Below are 27,299 nucleotides of genomic sequence, written 5' to 3'. Positions count from 1 at the left end.
TTTACACTTGGTCGATTTAGTCGCACGGCTAAATCGACTCGATGCATTTGCGACTAAATCGAAGCAACTAGACCGAATGAGATCGATGGATGTGTTCAATTGTTTCAACCGAAATTAAATGCTCCTTGTCGACTCGCTCTCCTCTGGTCGATTCGAAATCGACTAGCAATTTTAAAGATGTCCAAGCAAAAAGTAATTGGTACAATTTGCGGGGTTATAGCAGAAGAAAATAGAACGTCTTTCAATTCAGTTGCTAGTCGATTAGTCGCTTTCGATCAACAAGCGATTAAGTTGAAGTCCTGTTTACACGGTCGATTAAGTTGAAAGTGACGTCAATTCAACTGAATCGAACGCAAATCGACTAAGTGTAAACGCCCCATAACAATCATAATTTTACATAGCTTTTCATACTAAGGATGTGGGTGAAACAGACTTAAGTCTGCACTCTTCAATTTTTAACATCTATCGATAGGTGTAGTAGAAGTGGAGCATCTTGGGAGAGCATGTGGACCGCATTACGTTATCTTCGTTGTTGCATATTTCTCATTAGCCTTATATTTATTGTGAGTACTTTCGCTACTTTTTTACATTTTGGTAAACTTACTTGCAATCACTAATAATTAATTCCGAAATTATTTCATTTTTCGTCCTATAGTCGGAGACTCATAGTATGAAACTTTCATTAGCTTTCCAATGCATCTTTTTGCACAGAATTCATTAAACAGAAACTGTACTGGCATATTTTTGGGTTTTGGTCGATGAAGGGGGGGGGGGGGGTAGAATATTTTGCTTAAATTTAGTGCTTTCTTGCTGTATTTTCTGTACTTTTTTTATGGTTTAGATCAGGTTAGGTCAGTTTACGTTACATTAGGAATTTTGGATTTGTTGGGCCGAATTTTTTTTTAAAATTTGTACTTTCTTCCTATACTTTCTTTTTTTGGTGGTTTAGGGTAGGCTAGATTAGATTAGGATACGGTAGGTGTTAGATTATGTGATGTTAGTACTTAGTAATTGCCCTTACGTAACATCAACTCATTTCTTCTGTAAACATGGTGATTTTACCTGATTTTGGTCCCCCAATTCCAAAACTATCCCCTGCATTGTTTTGGTATCAAGTAGGACTACCTGACAATTCTAATTACAGGGGCCAGAATTTTTTTTTCCTAAAAATTCACACTTTTTCATAACTAGCTATAGCCTAATTTTGGTTAGGTTAGGTTACATTACGTTCTACTTAATTTTCGTGGTTTGTATAGATTGGCAATGGCTTTCAAAAAGATGAGCACTCAGTATATTATTTTGTTTCACTGTTGTTTCTCCATTGCACACACTGCATTTCTATTCCATTTACTTCACATATTACTCCCACATTAATTACAGCTCACAGATGACGAGAAGAACCCTAGCAGAAGTAGTGTGACGTAGGTATGGGCTCACCCACTTTTCGCACGGGGGTTTCAAATGACACCACGGAATAGAACACAGATAACTACCTGGAGTAGTAGACGACATCTAAGTATTGACCACACCTCAAAAACCGAAAATGGACTTGACCGTGTCATTGACCTTTCCCCGCTATCCCTGTTTTAGGGTTCTTCTCATCATCTGTGAGCTGTACGTTTCACTACAAACAACTCATTTCTCCTGTATTTTTTTAACCTACTTTTGGCCCCCCGCAATTAGAATTAACCCAATAGTTTAAAAAGTATTGATCCTTTTGCGCACGAGATGGCGTTAATATTCCAAATCTCAGGGTATATGAGTTGTAGCAGGTCAGGCGTACTCACTTGAACGTAGAGATGTGCAAAAAGTGTTGTTGGAATTGTAAGAATCAGACGTAAAGTATTGCAGCATGAAAATCAGTGAACTTTCGGCAAAACTGGGCTACGTTTTATAACTTTTTCCGGTCACTGTTTAGTTGACAGGCCAATTTTTTTTTTTTTTTTTTTTTTTTAAGTGTAACAATCGCGCTAATTTCTGTTAATATTAGGTTAGGTTTGGCATTTTCAATTAGCACTTACCTTCATCCAAACATAAACCGTCAAAGGAAACAGCAGAAAGATGGCTTACAGGGGAACGATGTCACTCAGAGATATTTCCTCCAAATTTGATGTAGGAGTAGGTAATGGAAATAGAAAAGAACATGTGAAAGCATTCGTTCCGCAGACGTTCGGAACAGGGGCGGATCCAGGACCGACTTCTCAGGGGGAGCGGTAGGTTGTCATACTGCTACTTTTAAGGGCTCCAAACTTTGGGATGTGCTTTACTTATATATATAAAATAAGAAATTTTCCTCTTCTGGGGGGGGGGGCGATCGGGGCGCCCTGGATCCGCCCCTGGTTCAGAATCAGAAATAATAGGCCCTACAGTTCTGAAGAAGTATGGTCTGTCAATCAGATATTGATGGGACTGAACCTTTTCTCGCTGTGAAATAAAGTAGAATGAAAACAGAAAACATGAGCTGAACAGAAAATGCGCCAGTGTCCGCCCTCAGTCCCACCAGGCGAATGCCGGGATACTAAATCTATAAACTGCCCTGCTTTTGCCTTTACCAATTGGGTGTGCATCACTAATTACCTTAATGAAATTATATTAAAAAATAAAGAAAATATATACAGAAATTAATCATGGGCGTCGCCAAAAGTTTTCTAAGAATGGGGTCGAAATGAAATTGTTGTATTTCTTTACACTATAAGATGCTGTCAGAGCGCAAGTATTAAAAGTGTGAACCCACCATTATTAACTGATTTCATTTTTACGGGTGTTTGGTATCTACGACGTGGCCAAAATTAAAGTATTGTGTGTTTTTGAGGCGAATTTAAATATATATTTCGGGATTAGTGATGTTTAAAATGGAAACGACTGTGAACGGCCATAACAAAATAACCGTTTGAATACATACAAGACTGTTTATTAACACAACTATGGTAACGCATTGGATAAAGGAAATATTTGAATTTGGTCTACTCACCACTAGCAAATTCAAAGCAGCAAATATATTGGACAGAAAGAACTGCGTTCAAGACTTCAAATATAACTTACGCATATTTCACAAACACTGCACTTTAATAGTGGGAACACAAACTGAACATGAGCGTTTCACTTTTGTTGCCTACCACACATGAGACAGAACTTCTTCAAGGTCTACACATATGCCATGTTCGTAAAGTTATCTTTCAAATTGGTCTCAACAAGATTAGAAAATACCGTAGTTAATCAGTATAGTGTACAGTGAGTTATATACTGTTTTTTCCTTTTTTCTTCTTTTTTTGACAACGAAGTAGTTGTTAACGGAAGCATTAAAAATATAACAATTACACATTGTACCAGTAACTGTATTCAAAAAATAAATATACTAAAAAAACACACACACAAACACACGTTCACTCTGAAACAGATGAGATTGCGTTTTTAAAAATTTATTTCAATTCCTTTTTATAGAGATAAGGTGGGTAATGGCAAGGACAGTTGGTGATTCAATATCCCAGCATTCGCCTGGTGGGACTGAGGTCGGACATTGGCGCATTTTCTGTTCAGCTCATGTTTTCTGTTTTCATTCTACTTTATTTCACAGCGAGAAAAGGTTCAGTCCCATCAATATCTGATTGACAGAGCATACTTCTTCAGAACTGTAGGGCCTATTATTTCTGATTTCGAACGTCTGCGGAACGAATGCTTTCACACGTTCTTTTCTATTACCTACTCCTACATCAAACTTGGAGAAAATATCTCTGAGTGATATTGCGTCCTTTCCTCGTCAGTCGCTTTCGTTTTGGAAATTTCAATGTCCAAAATGTTCCTCGCAGGGGTGACCAATTATGGCAAAAGTCGAGCAAGAATAGCATGTAAGCGGTCATGACATCGGCAGTAACCGAAATATCCATCACCAAGCAGTGTTATTAAACCATCTGTATGAAGTTGGCTACAAAAATCTCAACATCTGAGTGCCATATCATCTGACTAAAAGCGTTTCGTCAAAAAAATTTCTGTCTGTGAATCTTTACTGAAATGTTACGAACTTGAGCCATTACTGCTGTAATCTCAAAGTAATATCAATAGCAGGGCAGTTGTTAACCTCCCCGGCGCCCTAGGCACTTGAAATTGTTACGTCTCCCAGTATTTCCAGAACACCCCTCTCCTTCCAGAACCATTACCTTGCCAGTTTTGTTTCGGGAGGGATTTTCCCTTAACTCTCTTACTCTTTTTCTTTTATTTGTTTTTGCTCTTCGGAGAGTCTTTCCATCATCCGTCACCTATGGAATCTATTTTCAATTAACAAAAGTAAAATTATACGTATCACATTTACATCAGCCGCAGAGATCTAGTTTGTTTGTAACAAGATAGCTCACCCGGAACGGAAATAACGTTTTCTGCATCCGCGTATTTTAATTTTTCTTCTTTGTTCGTCCTCCAATTTTGTACGCCCAAAATCTTTTGCGCCCTAGGCACATGCTTAGCGTGCCTAAGTGGAAATGCGGCCCTGACCAATAGTATTTGATATCTATAATTTAGAAAGAGCTGTTTATGTGTCATTGCTTCTGCTATATTCTAAATTTCTATGCATTCTGTCTTGCAGGGCATTGGACTTCTGAACCTTGGAGCTGGTATTTACTTAAAGTTAGCTGATTTACAACACAATAATGATCTGTATTGCGAACTGGGAACATTAAACTTATCTGCCCTCTTTACTACTATTGGGGCGTTTCTGGCGGTGTCAGCATTTTCTGGATGTTGGGGTGCTTTAGCAGAACGCAAATGTTTGATGCTGTTGGTAAGTTCTTTAACTACTGAACCTAAGAATGAAAACGGAGTTATTTTTGTATTTGATAGAGATTCAGTACAAAATAATAGAAGGAAATAACACAATTTTTTCAATATGGAAACATTTTGTAAAATTATCATAATCTGTTCATCTGTTGAGCTACAGACATCATTAATAGTAGTGTTCGAAAAAAATCTGACATAGGGGCTACAATAATACACATCCAATTTGATGCATCGGTGTATGTGCTTTATCTTAAATTAGCCTAGGCACAATCCTCATATTTCCAGTTGCCATGGCGTACGGGAATTTTGTAGCTCTGAATAGTAACATAATATTTAAATTAATATTATAATTATTATTAAGTATTCCGCCTTTTTGCAGGTCCTGGAACTAACAAGTTTCTTTTTTCTTTTATTAAGTTTGGGTGTGGAAATATTTCTTCCTTGTTTGCCAATATTTGCCAATTATAATATGTTTGCCATGTTTGCCAATGTCTTTTAACTTTCAATATATATATATATTTTTTTTTAATATTCTTCAAATCAACGATTAGTTGTGTTCTTCCTATTCCTCGGTTTCCTTCCATCTTTCCTTCTATGGCGGTATGAAAAAGACAATTTCCCCGCAAGATGTGTCCAATCCAATTGGTCTTCCCACAATGGATGCTGGTTAAAAGCATCCTCTTCTCTCCTATCCCTTTTAAAACGTCGTCGTTTGTTACTTTCTCTTAATGTCACATTTTGAAGCTTTCTAAACATTTCTTCTCTAACTTCCGTAATGTCCCATACATTCCAATCTATATATATAAAAGAGAACGTACAAATCCTTTGTCCGCTCATCACGCTAATACGGCTGAACCAATTTCTTTTATTTTTGGGGGGTTATTAGGATTTGGACCCTAGATGGTTTTTATCATATCACTTTAATTTTCAATTACCAGTGTCTTGAGATAATTGACCATTCAGGTGTCCATTACGTACAAATCCTTTGTTAGTTCATCATAGGTATAAAAATAAACGTATGTATATGCAACCCGCATGACCGTGTCACTCGGCGGGTTAACATAAATGACAGGCGTTATAATGGTTTTTATCATATCACTTGAAAGCGAAAAAGTAAAAATTATCTAAGTAACAAAGTTTATTGCGTTCGGGGGTGACCGCAGCGAAGCGGGGCGGGTTAACATAAATGACAGGCGATATAATGTTAACATTTACTGCAATCTTCTATGGTTTTTATCATATCACTTGAAAGCGAAAAAGTAAAAATTATCTAAGTAACAAAGTTTATTGCGTTCCGGGGTGACCGCAGCGAAGCGGGGTGAACGCTGCTAGTATTCCATAAGTAACAATTGAGCAAGTTCTTCCTTAGTCCAATATTAAGGCTCATATTTAAAAGGCATATATTTATTGAAAATTCTATATTTTAACGTATCAACTAAACAAACAATAAGGCTGTAGTGGTTGAGAAGTAGAATGCACATATCTAGTGCATGAGCTCCCTGGTTCGATCCAAACTCCACCAAGCGTGCTTTATGGTGGACAAACACCATGCACGTAGGTTTTCTCGGGAGTTTTCCACTTCCTCCTACTTTCAATATTCCACTTTTATAATTTGTTGCATTATCATCGCCTCTCTTAGTCTCGGTGCCTTAAATTGAAACATATAATGCAAATAAAAGAAAATAATGATTAAAAAAATAGAAATAAAATCTGAACAGACCAAACATATATTAATAGCCAGTGATGGGCAGTGGGAATATTCCCGGTGGGAAGAAAAATAAAAAATGGGAATATTCCCGGTTTTTCCCCCTGGCATATAAATTCCCGGCAAGGAATTTATTTCCATTACTTTATTTTATCTCCCAAATTATAAGAACCGCATGACTAATTACTTTATTTTCATTCATTATGATTTACTTCTGGGCTTTAAATAATTTGGAGGTTAAAAAAAATAAAGTCGTTGACTGTACTTTGTAGCTATAACTAATCATATGATTTATTAGTTCCATTTCCATTTGCACTAAAAAGTAGCAAAGTATTAATTTACAAATTATGAAAAGGAACCAGTTTGTAAAGTAATGTAGAAATTATGTAGAAGTAGAGATGAGGTCTAATTAATACACCCCAAACCATCGTTAGTAATAGACGTCGGCCTGTCTCCTGTCTCTGACTCGAATTTTTGAAGAGATACTCGGACCTTTCTTACATGTAAATTAACGCATGAAACTTCGAATTAACGCATGAGGTCGTGTGTGGCAATGTTACGTGCTAAATGAAAAAGATAAGTCAGTATCTTGCAAATTTTGTGAACATAAATGTATGCGCAAATGTTGATAAATTGGTGAGACATGTATCTTCTGGTAGTTACCCAATCTAATTTGATTATAACATTTAAAAATTTAATATGTTTATAATATCAGTAGTAGAGTGAAGTTTAGAAAATCCACTTACTTATAATTTAAACTGGGGACCGCGGTGGCTCAGTGGTAGAGCGTTTACCTCTGGTGCATGGGGTTCCGGGTTCAAACCCTGCTCCCACCAAGTGAACTTTGTGGTGGACAAACACCGTGTGCGTGGGTTTTCTCGGGGTTCTCCCGTTTCCTCCCACTTTCTTCATTCACTATTTCATTCATTTCTCATAATCACCGTCTCCTTTAGCCTAAACCGGCATAACCGTGGGACGTAAAACTCAAAGATTTCATTTGGGGCCACGGTGGTTCAGTGGTAGAGCGTTCACCTCTGGTGCTTGGGTTCCCGGGTTCGATCCCAGGCCCCGCCAAGTGAACTTTGTGGTGGACAAACACCGTGTGCGTGGGTTTTCTCGGGGTTCTCCCGTTTCCTCCCACTTTCTTCATTCCACCATTTCATTCATTTCTCATCTTCACCGTCTCCTTTAGCCTAACCGGCATAACCGTGGGACGTAAAACTCAAAGATTTCATTTCATTTTTCAAAAATTTCATTTCATAATTTAAACTGTTAGCGGTTTAAAAATATGTGGACTTACTATACGATTTTTTCCACATATTTACTTGTATAGAACATATTGTAAGTAAATATACATTTATGCGTACTCTCTAAATATAATAAAATATTAATAAAGTAACATAGTACCGTTCAGAAAATTTCCGTCTGACAAGAACTCAAAATTCGTTACACCACATAGGAATAAAACTTTATAATAAATTACCAGATCGTGTCAAACGAATGCCAAACTTGCAGTTTAAAAGGCACCTCAAGTTACTGTTACTTAAACATCTTTTCTACGGTTTAGATGAATATCTTCAGTGTGATCTTTCTTTGTAATGTAAATATTAAAATTTATTTGAATTTTGAAATATATAAAATAAGGTACAATTTATATTTTCTCTAAAAATACACTTTTAGTTTAAGTTTTATTGTTACATATATATTTTGTATTATTATTATATATATTGTATTTTGTAGCGTTTCTCGTGTAATTATTATTATTATTAATTGTAATAGTAACTGTATCTCTTGACGAAGCCATGAACGCTAAGTTCTTACGGCGGAAAATTAAATAAATAAATAAATAAATAAAATAATATACATTTTAAAGAATCCTCTGGAGACAACTGTAATAATATACTGTAATAAAAATGAATTTAACTTTGAAATCATAATATAGTAATCGAATGCAATTTTCTTTGCGATTGTACATAAATTCCCGGAAAAATTCCCATTTTGGGAATCTTCCCAGGAATATTCCCGGGAATTTACCCAGCACTATTAATAGCATGAGTTACTGTTTCGGCAAGATATGACTATCTTCTTCAGGAAGATAGAATGAAAAGAAAAAAATTAGAAATACTGGGAAATGAGATGAAATCACTTCTAAAAACCAATACGATTTTTTGTTTCATTTTTACAGTTCAAAGTTTCTTTCATTGTTCATTTCTACATGGTGTCCCATAGTTATATATATGATGTTTGAGTGACTGTAGTATTGTAATTCTAAACAAAAAGTTCTGATATGGCAACACTGTGTAGCCTGAAAGTGGGGATAACGGTCACTGGACTTAGAACTGTTATGCTATGTGCATGCTAGACAGGATGTCTGCGTTTAGAGCTCCTCCGTGGCTAAGCGGTTAGCGTACGCGTCTTTGGCGCAGGAGACCTGGGTTCGATTCCCGGTGGAGCTCATGTGGTTCGGATTCCACGTTAATCAGTAGGTCCACGTCTCATATAGCCTCGCTGCTGAAAAGGGACGTTAAACTCAAAATCAACTCAACTCAAGGATGTCTGCGTTTGTATTCTGCAACAAACAATTAAGCGGAGGTGAGACCGAGGATAGCAGTTCAGTTTGCAGGTTTTTTTTTTTTTTTTTTTTTTTGTTAAGAGGATAAAGTGTATCAATATTACATGCAATTTGGCCGAACTTCCTGCAAGCTATCACAGAAGAGTTCCACAGGATAAAAGTCCGGGTCTGTCAAGCTACTTGCTACAACGTTGGCTCTTCGTCTCCAGGCATGTATTGATTTGGATGGTATATTGGTGGACCATACCATGAAGAACAGAGATAAAAATCTTGTAAGGAAAGGTAGGAAAGTAATGTGTTTATGTTCAAATTATGTTGCTACTCTTTGAAACATCATATATATATATAATTATGGGTCATTCTGTAGAGTTGAGACCTCCTATTTTAAAAATTAAGAACTGTGAAAACGAAAGGAACATTCTACATTTCCAACAAGTAATAAAATTCTTTCTTTCATTTTTACGGTTATATCTAGGTACATTTTTTTAAATTTCTAATTTCAGTAAATTCTACAAATGCGGTCTTAACCCAATTAAAAAGTAAGAACAGTCAAAGTAATAGGAATAATTTTTGTGGTCAACTCTAACAACCAATAAGAACCTTTATTTCAATTTTACTATTATAAAAAATTCATTTTTAAAGGAAGTTAGATGTATAACGTTTGCAGATGATATGACGCTTGTTGCAGAATCTGAAGAGAAAATCAATAAGATGTTAGAAAACTTGAGGAAGGACTGTGAAGAATATGGGAGGAAAATAAATGTTAGAAGCACCAAAGCCATGGTGATTGGAATGAAGTGGTCGGTATCACATATAGAAATAGGAGGGGTGAAAGAACTGATGATTAGTTTTTGATACTTAGGTATTCTTATTAGTCATGTTATGAAGTGTGAACGTGAAATAAAAGCAAGTATAGAAGTGGCGAAAAAAGCCTTTAAGAGGAAGAAAATGCTATTTTGTGGGACCTTGAACAAAGAGTTGAGAAAAAGACTCATAAAATGCTTCGTGTGGAGTATTGTGCTATATGGGTCAGAAACATGGACATTACGCAAAAGTACTGCAAAACAATTGGAAGCTTTCGAACTATGAGTGTGGTGAAGAATTGAGTCGAGCGGAAAACGAATGAGAGGTTGTTAGAAATGGTGGGGGAAAAGGAAGAATTTTAGATATTATTAAGAAGAGGAAGAGAAACTGATTGGGTCATTTTCTATGAAGGAACTGTATCATGAGGGATGTGCTAAATGGTATTGTGGCAGAAAAGAGGGAGAGGGCGGAGGAGAATGAAGGATCAAAGCAGAGAAATCGCACTTGAGGACGAAGAGGTTAGCGGAAGACCGTGGAGAATGGAAGCTTCTCAGATGCAGTAAGTGACCTGTCAATAATGGCAGAATACCTACAATGATAATGATGATGATGACTTAAGGAAATTCATTTATAAAGCCTCCTTTATATATTTACCTTGTCTGTCCGCATGGGCGGAGTTATGGGGGGCATGGGGGCATTTGCCCCCCAAATTTTCGACAAAAAATAAAAATGCCACCTATAAGATGGCCACCTACCAAGACCTCCGAGACCGACCAAAAGGTCTGTCCCCCAATGCCCCCAGCAAACAATTCCTAGCTCCGCCTATGTCTGTCCGGAAGACATTAGAAATTGAGTTCAATGGTAAAGCCGATGTTCAAACCGGAAGCAGTAGAAATAGACCACTTCCGGTTTTAGTGTTAATTGGCATATAATAAAAAAACAATACACGAAGACAAACGGTATTTTACAACCAATTAAGCGTTGCAAAAATATATATCTATTCTATCTTCAATCTAATCTCTCTATTAAAACAGAAAATGGCACAAAATCAAGCACTTTCGGTTTTAACAGTGATCGCTATAGTCTAAAAACGGAAACGGATAGAGAGAAGCAGTTTTCTGCAATCAATTAAGCATCTCAGGAGATATATAAGCACTTCCGGTTTCAACATTAATTTAAAAAAACTGACGAAATACAGACCAAGTGGTATATACATGTCACCTCTAGTTATTCCTGTTAAAACGAAAGAAAAATCTAATTGGTGGTTAGAGGGGCGTATCTTGCAGGCGAAAGTACAGTGTCCTCACTGTTTTTTCTTCTCATTTTACACCAAGCATCAAACCATGGTCAAAATATATTTTAGTTGGATTGGTGATGCTTCTATGCTGGTAAATACAGTAAAAGCTGATCACTCAGACATAAAGCAAAAAAAAAAAAAAAAAAAAAAAAAATCGAATTCGAATATATTCGACGCGCTTTTCGCTAGAAATTTGAAGGGCGAAATACATTGTTTCTTATTACTTGTAAAGTCCTTCGAGCAATATTCACACAATATACGAATACACTTTGCTCGAAGGACCTTACAAGTAACAAGAAACAGGAAACAGCAAACAGGAAACAAGAAAATGTATTTTCCCCTTCAAATTTCTAGCGAAAAGCGCGCCAAAAAGATTTGAATTCAATTTTTTTCGCTGTATGTTTGAATGACCATCTTCTATTCCGAAATATGAAGAATTATTGATTTTCGAATTTTAACTTTGAAATTCTATGGAATCTGAAGTTGATTTTCTCCTCAAAGTTATCTTTCGAATGAGGTACCTTTGGTATAAATATAACAGCAATCCGTGTAAGGGCACTTTTCATCCTCTTATCCGGCCAGGCCCATAGCCAGCCCAAAAATGTAGGTGGGGCCCAGCTGAAGTTAGGGGGGCCCGATCTAACCTTATTATAATTCATCACCATATAGTTCATTTGCAAGCCTACCGTGAAAATTTTAGGGGGGTCAGCAAAAATTTAGACCCCCTCTGGATACGGGCCTGTATCCGGCTTTAAGATTTTTGTTACAAAATACCCGCACGCCGTGGGAATTTACCGTCACTGCCAGTTCGCGACCCAGTCGAGCACATGTTCAAAAATGTCCCACACCCATAACAAACCGAAAGGCAAATATCTGTGTGATCCACCACCATAGTGTTACGCTACAGAAATTTCGGAAACTATATTATGTCACACCTTAAATATTGTCATTATTTATGATATTAAGATGTTTTCTTCTTTTTCTTCCCCAGTTTGTGTTAATCTGCTTTATATGCGCATCGTTGGGAATCGCATTAATTCGCACTTTAGTTGATCTGGAAAAAATATCGGAAAAACATCTTGCTTCAGTGTTATATGTAAAGTTAAACGACTGTAACGAGTCTTCAGTTCAGTATTGGACTTATCTCGAGCAATGGGTAAGATACGTTATTATGATTTAGGAGACTATTGCCTACTTTTAGGCATCCAATGAACATTCTTGAATTATTTCATATTGTACAAACTTTGCTTTTAATAGACTTAAATGTGATTTAAACTAGTCAGTGAACAAAATAATACGTTTGTTCTAAAAATGATAAGTTTGTACTTTTGTCACTTCATTCAATGAAACGATTCATAGGGAACCAGTTCCTTGGAACAATTCATTAAATATCACTAGGAACTAGTTACTCACCTAACCTAACCATATCATCAACAGTAAGTAATCACGTGAGTGACGTGACTCGATACCGGTAACGAATCTAGAAGAACAGATATGTTCTCAAAACCGGAAACAAAAGATTCAAATCACGTAATAAGCTAATGGTTGTGTACGGTTTTCTGAAAAAGTATGAAGCTTTTTTTCTTTTTAGCTGTAGGAATAGAATTTAAATTTTAAACGATTGCCATCCTCAAGAGCCACCACTGTAAATATGACATAGTACCAGGATGAGAAATTTTAGAGAGACGGAGATTGGGAAGAATTCTTCCATTTAATAATTTCGAAAGAAAATTCCTCCACCAGGAATTATTTACTGGGGAATGAGTAAAATGACACTTTTGTCAGAAATTTGCAAATCATTTACAGTAATTCACTTGTAATCAGTGATGTAATGCTAACTTCTTAGGTGGGTATACGCTCCAGCCCTTGTTACACACAGACACAAATATTCAGTGGAATATTTACGATTTTGTTTCGGGAGGGGCTTTGATAACTTTCAGGAGGGGCTTTGCCTGAAAATGTGAAAATTCTGCAAGATATTTCATATACTTTACTATAGTAAGTAAGATTTCGGGGGGGGGCTTAAGCCCGGAAGGCCCCCCTAAATACGCCACTGCACATATTATATATTAGAAAAAGCTGCGTGGTGAATTTGAGAGGAAACCATACTTGTATTTTCGAAAAATGGTACAGTCAGTATGTTCGGGAAATTATGGTAGATTTCATGGTATTAAAACCTTGGCCAATTTAATCCACAATTATCTATGAAACCTTGACTTAATTTGTGAAATTCTGTTTCTACTTTCCCCCTACTGTTTCTTGAACTTTGTATTTCCATAACAACACAAAGATGGTTTAATTTTCTTCACTTTTAATTTTGTCTTTACTTTTTCTCTAATCCTATTATATTAATTCACCTTTTCCCTAAATGCAATATTCTCAAACACATTTTGTACGAATCGTACTGTAACTTCAATTATCTTTGTGTCGTCGTCATTTGTTGCAACTAAGTCTGGTTTAAGATTTTCACTGTCGCAAGAAATTATAGATTCAAGAAAAAAATTGTACTGATTTGATAGTAATTCATTCTTAATAATTTATACTAATTTATTATGATTTATTGTTTGTTGCCTATATACTCGCATAATACATGAGCAAGAGTCTCATTTTTAATATTGCAGCGACAGCACATCCCATTTTTATTTGGTTTTGCTTGAGCTATAGCAACTTTTGTACCAAACATATTTGTCCTAATGCTAACTTAAGGAAATCGATGAACCTGGACTCCGACATTAGCCTATTATCAAATAAGCTCTGGTTAGAAATTTTGTCATCTCCAAATGGATCGATTCCCTTACCCTGAAAATCTATTTTTTTCCCCTACCATCAAATTCTTTCTTCTTCAATTAAACTTTCGTTAGGTTTATTTTCTTTATATTACCCGGCCATTTAATTTGGAAACTGGAGGCTCTCCTCTGTAGGAAAACATCCATTCGATTTGAATGAAATAAAGATCTAAGAATAGAGTCAGAATTATTCTGCCATCTATGGCCCATTTTTAGCATTGCTAGAGATACAATATTGGAGATTCTAGGAATTCCTAGAACTCCATCCCTCTTAATAGAATAAAGCATCCTATTGGTTACCGAATTTTCTTAACCATATTCCTCAGTACAACATCGATATGTAACAAAAAATTAACCGAGACCAGAGCATTGCCAAGTGCAAGTATGTTTGAAGAAATGTTATGACTTCACTATAGCATTTTTTTAAATTAAAAGGCCCAAAGACATTACTGGTATCATAAGTAATCCTTTCTAATGCAAACTAATGTAACATTACCTAACGTAAAGTCGCAGAAGTACAGTAACGCATTCAATTGAGAAGCAATCCTTACATGGCCGATCTTATATATTTCTTGCTTGAGCTTTGGCAAATTTTTATAATGCGGGTAACACTTAGACCCTTACAGGGTTTGTCCGGGAAGTAATAGGACTGATTTTATTCCGCCATGACTGTATTTCGGAGCGTGCGCGCACCGACTGGATCCGGTAGAGGGCGTTCCTAGCTAACGAACAAGCGGCTGGTCAGTTGTCTCCGAGCACACGGAGAGTCAGGACAGGCTTTTTCGCGCGACGTGTTTCTGTGAGTGGTGCAAGCCCAAAATGCAGCGTTCGTTAGAGCAGAGGTACGCGATTAAATTCTGTGTTAAACTCGGTAAATCTGCGACAGAGACGTTTGATATGATCAAGCAGGCTTACCCAGATGATGCTTTAGCAAGAAATGGTGTGTTTCGGTGGCACAAGGCCTTTTCGGAGGGCCGGGAAGAGGTCGCCGATGAAGACCGTGCTGGAAGACCTTCGACTTCGACAAACACCGACAATGTGACTCGTGTGCGCGAAGTTTTGAACTCAGACCGTCGACTAAGTATTCGTTTAATTGCCCAGATGTTAAATTTACCAAAAACTGTGGTTCATGAAATTGTGACGGAGCATTTGAACATGCGCAAGCTGTGCGCGAAGATTGTCCCAAAAGTGCTCACTGACGACCAGAATTTGCGGCGAGTGGAATTGTGCCAAGAAAATTTGAACATGTGTGAAAGTGACCCCAATTTTTGAATAACGTAATCACAGGTGACGAATCATGGATCTTTGAGTCTGATGCCGAGACAAAGAGGCAATCTTCCGAGTGGCACACGCCGGCGTCTTCTCGCCCAAAAAAGGGAAGAATGAGCAAATCCAAAGTGAAAACGATGCTCATTGTCTTTTTTGACATCAAAGGCATCGTCTACCATGAATTTGTTCCTCCTGGACAAACCGTCAACGCCAAGTTTTACGTGGAAGTGCTCAAGAGACTCAAACGAAGGGTCAATCGAGTCTGACCAAACATCGGAGCCGACTGGAAGCTGCACCACGACAACGCCCCGGCTCACACCGCCTTTCTTGTGAACAGCTACCTGACCAAGGCCGGCATCCCAACGCTTCCGCAGCCGCCCTACAGCCCAGATGTGCTCCCCCCCGGACTTCTTTTTGTTTCCTCGCCTGAAACGCCCGATGAAAGGCAAGTATTTTGAGACGACAGAGGGGATCCAAGCAGCTTGCACCGCGGCTCTCAAGGCTATTCTGGAGAATGACTTCCGTGACGCCTTCAATGCTTGGAAATCGCGCTGGCAGTGCTGCATCGACGCAGAAGGAGCCTATTTTGAAAGTTTTTAAAGAATTGTAACGATTGGCTCAATAATTTTTTTTTTTTAAATCGACTCAGTCCTATTACTTTCCGGACAAACCCTGTATACTTCAGAAAATACTTAAATAAGATTATGGCAACTTTTTGAGAATACTACCAGAATAACCTTCTCTCAAAATTACCGTCTTATTCAGCTGTTGCTTTCAGAAGAAAAATGTAGTGTGGACTCTAGTATGTAAGCATTATACTTTCTAAATTACATATACTTTATATATATTATACTTCATAAATTCAAGTATGAAAGCAACTGTCAGGTGGTTACTATCTTTGAAGTATTCTTTTCAATAAGCCATTTTAAATAAACTTTTCTTTTGTAGAAAGTAATTGAGAACACAGTTCTCAAATAAAGGAATCATGCATTATACTTTATGCTTTATTTTGAAACATTATGCTTTATTATGCTCTTTAAAATATCAAACTTGCATACACATAAGTATAAATATACAACATTGACTTGACACCTAGTCTTCTGTTCCAGGCGCTGCTATCGGCTGAAGGAATTCACTCCCTTTCGCTGAGATTCTCTCGCTTAGCAACAGCTGAAACCTTATTGGCTCAACGCGTAGGTGTGCGACGGTATGAGCTTTAGTTCGCATTTTTGCCACGGCTCAAGACATATTGGCAGCACAATAACTGTCACAACCAGATAGTAGGGACGTTAACATAAAAATTGTGCACTTCTGGGGAAAAAGGCGAAACTTTCAGGAATACTTGTTTACACCCGGCAGAAGAAATCTAGAAGTAGGGCCCAAAGTTTTTGGCCGCCATATTGGAAAATGGCCGCCATCTTGAAAAATAGGGCTATTTTTCATAATATTCATTTTAAGTAGCTACTACTATTCATCCGAATTTCATGGTTGATACGTCATTCTCTTGAGAATAAAACAGGATTTTAAATGCAACATGGCACATGTGCGTATGATGTACAAGAAAAGGGAAATGTGGAGGAAATCGGGAATTTTTCTTTAAGAATTTTCGTTTTTGGAAGTTTGAGCCCCCCTAGACCCGCCCCAGGGGAGAGTACGCGAACATAATATACCCTGAAATAATACAAAGGAGTTATGGTATCTCTTTGCCAAATAACATTATAATATCCTATATAATGGCATGAGAAAAATTATTACCTAATCCTGCTTGTAAGTAGGAAATTTACACTAACAGGGAAAATTGTGATCAAAAATTTCTGGATAAATTAATATTACAACGAATTTCATGGCTACTTCATTTTCTTTAAAATGATACAATTTCTCAATTGTAATATTATCCATGCCGTTGTGAGGTACAGGAAAAGGGAAATTTGTGGGAAATCGGGAAATATATCTGAAAACCTTTTTGAAGATAGGTTTTCTGCTCGTAAAATAATCCCGGGTGAAAGCATATGACCTTAATGTACCCTGAAAAATACGTTGGAGTATTGATAATATTTCTGCCAAATATCATTCCGATACTATACATAGTAACGTTGCGAAAAATTATTTCTCCATCCTTTTAATTATACATTAGGGTGTTTTTTTGACACCCTTTATTTTGAAAAATTGAGATATAAAGAGAAATTATTTATAACCAGGGCCCGGGTCTTTTTGACCTAAAATTTTCTAAATGACACTAAAATTCCTCTAAAATGACCCTAAAATTCACAAAAACTGACCTTAAAACTTGAGTTTTTTGAAACGCTTATTTAGTAAAACATTGGCATTTTCTGAATATCTATTGGATTTTAATTACCATTTCTCACTCATTTTCAAAAATTTTGTTTCAGTTAGTTGCAGTCCATTGAACATTTGTGTCTTTGGTATTAAAAAAAAGCAATAATATTAAAATTAAACTTTGCACAATTTAGTAAATACTTAAGCATTTCTTTGCATTACAGATATATAGGGCTGTATCCAGTTAAGCAACATATAAACATTTTGTAAGCTGTGACACAACAAACTAACTCTGGAACTTACTTTGTAATCGTCACAAAATTTAGCTCATACCTTATTCAGCATTGCAGTAGATAATTGTAAACATGCGCAAGTTCTCTTGAGTGAATGAGCGCCTGTTGTTCTCTAACACACTTTTATATTTGGAAAAGCTCATTTCAACGTCAACAGAAGCTATAGGCGCATACTTGAAATGAACTATGTCATTGGGGCTTAAATCTTCAACTTCGGAGGATAACACTTCACCTTGCAGTACACTTCAAATTGCACACAAAGTATTGTATCCATTGTATCTTTCCAAACATGTTTCAATTTACACAGAACACTGTTGCCAACATCACCTGACACTTTTTCAACGCCGCTTTTGTTTCTTGAACTACAAGTAAGGATTCCAGCAAGAGAAGCACCTTTTTCCTAAAGACGCATGATAGATGTAAGCAGAAAACCGAAATTCGATTTTATATATGCCAATTGACACTCTACTTCACTGTCGGAAAACAAATCCTGGGCCTTTGCATCTTGTAATTCAAATGAGTTAACGACACATTGTACTACGTCAAAATTATCGCAGTAATACACACAAGCGTCGATCCACGTTCCCCATTTGGTAACAACAGGTTGTGGTGGCAAAGGAATGTTTGGAGCGGCAGATTTGAATGCCCTTCTGCGGGATGGGGTCTTCTGTGAAATGGAGAAATCTTTTTTGACATTCGAAACCAAGGAATCGATTTTAGGAAAATATGCCCGTACTTCTTCTGCCACTCGGTGTAAACCATGAGCTAAGCACGTTACATGGATCATTTTTGGATAAGACGATTTTATTGAATTACCAGTCTTAATTATATACGGAGCAGCATCTGTTGCAGAAAGAAGAACATGGTCATGTTGGACACCTTTAGGCCAAAGTAGGGACATAGATTTATAGAAAAATCTACATATTGTAAAATAGTTGACAGATTTCAACACTTCACTACTTAGCAAAATTATTTTGCTAGGTTTGACGACTCACTGATCCAACAATAACATTGGCTGTATACCGTCCCTCCACATCACTAGTCTCGTCTATAGAAACAAAAGTTTTCTGATTCCGAAGTTCCTCTCTTATTTTTCTTATTGTGTCCTCGTAACACTTTGGCATGTAATTTTTCCTAAGAGTAGATTCGTCTGGAATGGAACGACCTGTATGACATTCCAGGAAACCCATCAACTTCACATTGTTGAGTTTCCAAAGAGGAATGTTTGAAGACACGAAAATTTCACACAACTCTTTTGAAAACTCTGAGGATTTGCCTTTACTATTCGAAGCATTCTCCACAAGTAACAACTGTGAGCACTTCTTTGTATATTTGTTTTCTACTGCGCGTAAATGTTTCTTGCGGCTGATATGCTTTTGCAAAATGTATATTTTCTCTGCTGTCACTTTTACTTCACATACCTTGCAAAACAATATTGAACCGTCAGTACTAAAAAAATCCTCACCAAATTTAGAAACAATCTGTTTTACATAAGAAGCTTTAGATGGTTTAGGCCTCGGCATTGTACGTACTGAAAGAGTCAATTCACTTGTGAGTTGAAACTAGGAAGCACACTTAAAGAATAAAAGTTCGCAAGTGTAGACTGTATACACGAGAACAATAAATAAAAGCCCCGTTTAAAATCTATACGTCTTTTAATCATTTATGTGATCACATCTGCTTTGGCCACCTACCAACCCCCACCTCTCGTCAACCAATGCAGTTTTTCAACCCCAATCATCAGGAAATAAGAAAAGAGATTATTTACCTTCGTGTTTTTCAAATCCGTAAACAGTGTTCATTTTAAGATTTTCTTATGTAGAAGAAAAAGAATAAAAAGACCACGAGTGACCTAAAAGTTACCTTAAAATATTAAAAAGTGAGCAAAAACTTCAAAATGGCAAAAAGTGACCAAAAGTTGAACCTAAAAAGAAATATTTTTAGACCCTAGAGTTGACGGATAACGTTTTTATTTGAACTTGCCTTGTCCTATGCGTAACAGAAAAAAGTTGACTTGTCAACAAGATCCGGTCCCTGTTTATAACATTTAAATTTGTTTATTTCATTTAATTTTGCATTATTGGACTTCATCGTTCATTTTCTTACTTTGACACAACAAACACCTTTGGTCCTGACACGTTAGAAACAAAACGGGAAGAAGTATTAGAGATTAAACAGCTCTTAAAATAAAGGTAAAACTAATGTAATGTAACAAACCACATTAAATGTCAGTCTCAAGTTCGTCAAAATCATAATCGCTAGTGTCAACACAAGTAGGAAGTTCGAATTGTTAACTTTCATTTTCTCAGTACATTTGCAAAGCATTGTACACTGTATTCGTGAGCGTTGTACACTGCATTTGGTACATGCAACGAGAAGTGTTGCACGTTTTGCAAGAATAACTGAATAATTCCCTGCATCCACGAGCTGCTTCAGGAATTGTCCATGTTGGCTCCCAGTTTCATTTCTGTGCCAACCGCAAAGGCCTGGATCAGGTAGGGTAGATTGTTTAACCAAACATTGTCCCCAACAATAGCCAGCTTGATAAGCACTCCTCAAGACATGTTAAAATAAAGCTGATTTGTTGGTGATATTCTTTCCATGGCATGTCCTTTCTTTGTAGAGAGTTCTTTCCTACACACATCAGCCATCTATGACATGGTGATTAATCATACATCAAAACAACAAATTTGTCAACTTCGTCCATAAGCATCTCAATTTCTGTATGTTGCTAGGACAAAATCTAGAATGTCTGTGTGATTTTCGGGAAATTTCTGTGTTTCCCAAGCGTTTTTTTTTCCATAACCAGTAAACGAGCAAGTTGTGTCGCAAGCCGACAATGCATGAAGAAATAGAAGGGAAATAGAGTTTTCGACTCCAAGCTTGGTAAATAGTAGATCAATTGGGATGTCCTCTGAATTCTTTCCAGCGCCAAATGGAATCCGTAAGAAGTCTGCTTGTAATTGATTAAATTTAGACAAAGAAAGCACTATACCATCAGTGTCCATTGTCCGAATGATAATAGATTTTTGTCCAGCTTGATACGTCTCCTTAGCATAAAGCAAAATTCTTGTATCCACTTTGAAGATCTTCATGAGTACATAATAGTGTATTGCACAATATCGCTTCTTTTGTAGTCACCACTTCTTTCCCGACTCGAGATACGAATTTAGTTGCAAGTAGATCAAAGAGTTCCTTCTTGTTTTCACCATTGAGCAAAACGTTCTTTCAAGTTCTAGGCACAGGCGTATTACTACAAACTTTTTGTGTCATGCCAGCACCTCTAACCCTTTTCCCCTGCTTATCCACGTAGGACCTGTGTTCACATGATACATGGATTTGATCGCAGTCTCTACGGAAACAGAATTTTCGTTTTAGAATTGCATGATAATATCATACACGAACACTAGGCCTATGGACATACAAGCCACCACTCTAGTCCAAACAAAATTTTGAGGTTAAAAGCACACTAAACCACAGATTTTTGTTGCATTTTTTTCAGTCTTACTGAATCATAATAAATATGCTTTCTTATTTACTTTGCAATTTGCACCGATTTTCTTCCTGAAAATCTTAAGTAGTGCTTTCAAAATAATTCCCAACTATGACTACTTGTAGGCCAAACAGTCCTGGCTGTTCTCCGCCAATCGGCTTCCCCAAGGAAATTTGCTTTGGTATTCTACTCCACCGCCCATTGAGCGTTTCAACACCAAATCCAACTACTTAGTCCAATTTAGACGAACACTAAAACACAGTTCACATTAAATTCAGGAAACTCTGAGGTAATTTTCCCACTTTCTGCACAATTTATGGACGAAGAACTAGATTGTACGTCCGATCTCCAACACGCTTGTTGGTAAAGACAGAATACCAAGGACAAGAGAGCTATTTTTTTTCTTTGATGACGCAACAAAATGATGATACCTGAATCTCGACACATCAAAGGAAACCGAACCAATGATAAAATCTGGAATGAGCCTCAAACCAAACTCAGATTTCTTTGCTTCAATGAGAAATAAATTCTACCTAAATAAAGGGATGTGCAAAAAAAAAAAAAAAAAAAAATCAAGGCCGAATTTCAGAATGAAATTTTGAATAAATTACACAATTAAATTTTAAGTTTCCTTGCGAAGATTCCCTACATGTAAATTCCCTTGAAAATAGTACAAAAGCTATAAAAAACTACAAAATATACACTTTTGAACCCACATAACTTAATAATAAGGACAAAATATTCAATAATAATAAAATATTGTTATATGTAAATTTTATGGACACTACAACTATATTATTTTGACGAAATATCACAATTTGAAACTGAACCCTAAAATATAATAATTTAAAATAATTTTCAATTGTCTTTCTGAAACTAAGTATGAAAATAAATATACAGGTGGTTCAAAAAATCACGGACCATGATACCTTATACTTAGGTATAATGTAACACTGTATCACACTATTGAAGTGTCATTATATGTTTGTCATTTAGCAATCAAACAACTTCGCTATGCGGTTTATCTGCATAATGAATGAAAGCCACCCACCACAACAAATCATTACAGCAATAACTAATCAGTTCTTGAACAACAAACAGATAAAATTCAACACAGAATTGCTGTGATATTTACGGTACGGATTAGAACGCATATATATCTGGGTCAAGCACAGTTCGGTTCGAAATGCATTGGTCTGATTTTGCTCGAATCAGCACTGGTGATTTAGCACTCACGAAAGCCTGCTGATCCCGGGCTGAGGTCCCAGTGCGAAAAGATCTATAAATTCAGTATGAATCTAATTTTTTTACACCCCTCGCAAACAAGTTATTACAGAAGTGTTAGCAGAAGTACACGTTCGAACTATCCATGCCAATCCATTCTTTCAATATTCAATTCGTTATATTGATTTTCGATTTTACAGGGTAAATGCTGTGGCATTTATAATGGAACTCGTGAAGTCGAAAGTTCATGTCTGAGTCCCTGTGTTGAAGCCTGGACTTCCACTGGCTGTCTAAAGTTGTTACATGAATCAATTGTCAATGAAGCAAATACTCTGTTCTATTTTGTTCTAACGTGTTTCCCAATTGAGGTAAGATAAGCTTAAAATTGAAATTTAACTAATAATAACGATAATTGTAACGCGTTTACTGTTGAAACGAGCGAAAATTATTATCATTTATGTTAAAAGATTTCAACTTACCATCCACTGATTTTAACATCAATTATTAGAGTTCATTGGGAGCATTAACCGTTTGAATACCACTATGTACGGCCCATACGTAGTCGAGCCTGAATTCTTCCCTACCACTACGCACGGCCCGTACATAGCTGGTTCCAACGGCAGAAGAGAAAATATTCTTGCTTTTGGCCGCAAAAACGTACGAATGACTCTGGTCGGGAAGGACTCAAATCTACATGTGTCTCTGTGACTTCATTAGAATACGTGACCTTCGCAAGCAATGAGCAAAGTGCGATCATTATGCCTATCTATTGCTGAGAGTACGAATCCCTGCTATTATGAGACGTGCGCTTTTGTACTTGTGAACTTTGTATCACAAAAGCAATAGAATATGGAGAAATAAGAGGGTTATAGTAAATCAGATTAGGCTCCAGTGAGACAAACACTCTAACCGACTACAGGAGACCCAAATGTTAATTGCAATAATTTTAAAACAATTATGATATTAACAACCAATGTGGTTTACGATTTGTTTGCACTGTTTGTTGCCTAATGCCACGGGCGTCTCTGGCGGGAGGACGAGAGGACGCGTCCCCTCAATATTTTGAAATAGAAACTATTCAATATTTTATTCTAACTTAATTTATTTACTAACGACAGAATAACGTATAAATGATAATAATTGTACTTATTTGGAATACAATATTCATTCTGCGAAACGATTATAACAGAGTTCAGAGTTCTCACGAGGTCCGTGGAGGTAAGCAGAAACGTAACAAACGGAATCGAAGAAAGAAAACGGCGACGAAAGGAAGGAATGAACACATTTGATACTATATTTCATGTAGTGTAGGCTGGGTTAGGTAGTACCATTTAAATCACTTTCTCTAATGCCCCCCTAAATTTGCCCCCCTTGATGCCAGAGACGCCAGTGCCTAATGCTCTCCGCTTAGCATGGTCGTGAGGGTTTGTACTCTATCCACAGGGCTGGGATTCAAGGGGTTAAAGAAAGCGCATACCACGAAAGCATTCATGTACTCAAGGAACGTGTCATAAAATTTAATAAATTTAGGAAGGATAGCGTTAAGCGCAAAAATGGAGTGAATTCAATGATTCACTTCTGTCCCAAGCAACAGCGTAATTCTTAATATTGAGTTGATTTTGAGTTTAACGTCTCTTTTAACAGCAAGGCTACATGAGACGGAACCTACTGATTAACGTGGAATCCGAACCACATAAACTCCCGCCGGGAATCGTAATTCTTAATTATCAAGCAAGATCTATTGGTGGCAAGTCCCTCTTAATACAATGATATCAAAACTATATTCTGCTTAGCTTACATATTGCCCGTTTCATTTGTGTTTCCCAGTATTTCGAGGCTCTTTATAGTTTATCAAATAATATTGTCAATTGTCATAAGAAATTTTACATTCCCGAAACTCTATCTTCAGCTCTACATAAGATTTCAGCTAACTAATAAGTATTATAGTTGTACGTCAAACAGCTGAAATTCATGAACAATGTTGCCAAACTTTGAAGACATAGTGAACGAGTATATAAAAAAGCATTTAAAAATTACCAATAACAACACTGCACAACAATAACTACTGTAACTACTATTCTAAAATGGTAACAATAGCACAAATAGTAACAACGAAAACATAACGCAACAAAAAAGAATTAACAAAACGGAACTTGACGCCAATCCGACAACACTGTACTTTCGGGAGATGTTTTCCGTGTTGCGCGAGAGAAGACACTGACCAAATTTGATGGGTAGGGGTTGACGACCGAAACACACCCTCGCGTTCTATTGGGTGCTGAAATCGGTAGATCTAGGTCAAGCTTCACGACTCTGCGCGAGTACTATAATAACGCGTTCTATTTTGTGGATTAGTTTGGGACGTGAGTTTCTTAGTGTGTTTTTCTTAATATGCAAACACCTCACATTTAATTTTATTTATAAGTATTTATACACTAAACTATGGCCACGAATAATTTGTCCGTTTAACTCAAGCCAATGTTCTGATAGATATATCTATATCATATATATAAATAACGTAACTTCCAGGTCAATTTATCATGACCTGATTGTATATTTTGAAACACTAGCAATAATTCAATAATTATTCTTAATCGAAACCTGAAATCTATTTTCGCCTAAATTACTTTGGTCTCTAAGCCTATGAATTGAACTCTGCAAAGAGGACAATTTGGAGAGTTTTTACTGTTTCCCTGTTTGTGCCACGAAGGAAGGATGACAGAAATACGATATGCACTAGTCTCTTTTTCGATAAAAATCAATCTTCATAGTTTGAGGGATATTTCCCTGATCTAGGGAAAATAACGAGCCAAGATGGCGTCCGACAGTAGAAGAGGAGATTTATCTGGTAGATGTAATGATGATAAAACTGAGCACAAGTAATAATTGAACTAGACAATGGTATAGGCATGTGGTTAGTGGTCAAGAAAATAACATGAGTAGCGTAGGTAACTATATTCTTATCAACAGCCAAAAAACTACTGAAAGTATTGTGAGTGAAGTTCAAACAAATGACGATCGAAAAAAAAACCGCTCAAATCATAAAAAAAAACTTTTCCCAGGAAATAATGAAGATTTACGAAGAAATTGCAATCCTTCGTACAATCATTGCAATTCTAAATGAGGAAGTGTCATACCTTAAGATAAATCGGTGTAGTGATACAAGGTGTGTGGAATTGCAGCCTGTTAGTGCAATGTCGTAACAATGCAGCAGCTGGAGTGAAATGGTGAAGGAACACAAAAACAAAATTGAACATAACAAAACCACATGAAATCCGAATCATCATCATGATACAAATGGAGAACAACCAAATAGTGCTAAATGTTGTGATTCCCGAACAAACTACACAAAAAATGTGCCTAGACAGACAATTAAAAACCAAATACAAGGAACATCCGACAGTTTATTTTTACTAGTCATATTATTTAATTCTAGAAACTTGCACAACTTCGAGTACTAGAGATTGAATGAATAAAACTTCGAGTTATAGAGGTTGAATAAATAAAACTTCGAGTTATAGAGGTTGAATAAATAAAACTTCGATTTATAGAGGTTGAATGAATAAAACTTCGAGTTATAGAGGTTGAATAAATAAAACTTCGATTTATAGAGGTTGAATGAATAAAACTTCGAGTTATAGAGCTTGAATGAATAAAACTTTGAATTATAGAGGTTTTATAGTCGCGGAATCTCCATATCTCGAATTTTTATTGTGGCCACCTCGATTACTCGAACCTTGATTACTCGAAAAAGTCGATACTCGAAGTTTTGTCTATTCCCTTTACTCGAAGTTATCGATGTCCCACTGTAAAAAGTATAATGAAATAAACAAAAAAGAAACTATAATCATATCTAATGAAAACTACAAAGTTAAGTTTGCATGAAGTAACAAAATGTCAATTTGTTTCTTGTAGATTGTAATGATTATATTTGGCTGTGTTTTGTGGAATCTACTCATTTTGAAACACAAATTACGGAGACAACCGATCGATAGCTCTACTGGGAGTTCTAACAGTGGCGCGGGAGACGAAGGAGAAATGATTGTTAACGTTTTGTAGATATGTTGCTTTGTAACTCACGTAAACATTTGTGATAACAACTGACTTTTGAAATGTATTCATACATAAATAAAATTGATATATTGTGCACTTATTTAATTTCGGACAACAACACATGTATATCCTTTAACAGATATTTATTCTATGATCATGGGCCCCCCTGGCTTAAGAAAATGTATACCTAATATAGCAAACCACTTATATTAAATGCCAGACGTAATATAGCAACCATGCAGATGGGCCTCCCCCTAGAAAATTTTCCTTAGGCACCACCGTCTATGATTAGTGTTTAACGAAGAAAAATGCTTACAAGGGAATATTATATCAATCGATAAAACTCATGCAGCTCAACAGAATGATACAGTGAGTAAATCCTCATGTGTAGATTTCGAGAAAAAAGATTTTGGTACAGATTTAGTATACGGATCCTCATATTTGTAAAATTTATTGGACAAATTTACATTTTTTTTAAAAAAAAATTGGCCAGTGTGTAGATAATCGAGATATGTTGTAATCTTACCTGTAAGATGTGTATCTACGTAGAAATACATTAATGAAAGTCTAACCTATTAAGCACAGATTCGATCATAACAAAATTATTAATCACAATATACGAAGACAAGTGAAGTGAAATATCTGAAGTCAATGTCCTAACTCATGACACGCAAGTATAGAAGTGTGAGAAAGTTAAGAGATCCCAGAGGCCCGTACTGGCTCCAAATTTGTAATCGGGCAAATTGCATTGAAGGGGGC

At 36.5% G+C, this 27,299-nt stretch overlaps 1 protein-coding gene across 1 annotated transcript; it reads left to right on the top strand.

Annotated features, from left to right (window-relative positions):
* Nucleotides 1-473: 473 nt before the first annotated feature.
* LOC145675025 (leukocyte surface antigen CD53-like) lies at nucleotides 474-26,636 on the top strand. The gene is made up of 5 exons (XM_081745391.1): nucleotides 474-563; nucleotides 4,577-4,771; nucleotides 12,137-12,301; nucleotides 22,688-22,855; nucleotides 26,403-26,636. The coding sequence occupies exons 1-5, from the start codon at nucleotides 504-506 to the stop codon at nucleotides 26,544-26,546; spliced, it is 732 nt and encodes a 243-aa protein (XP_081601517.1). The 5' UTR covers nucleotides 474-503; the 3' UTR covers nucleotides 26,547-26,636.
* Nucleotides 26,637-27,299: the final 663 nt, after the last annotated feature.

The sequence above is a fragment of the Thermobia domestica genome, chromosome 18 (genome assembly GCF_964235325.1).
Source record: "Thermobia domestica chromosome 18, izTheDome1.hap1.1, whole genome shotgun sequence".
Classification (NCBI taxonomy): domain Eukaryota; kingdom Metazoa; phylum Arthropoda; class Insecta; order Zygentoma; family Lepismatidae; genus Thermobia; species Thermobia domestica.
This window is presented reverse-complemented; position numbering and strand designations above follow the sequence as displayed.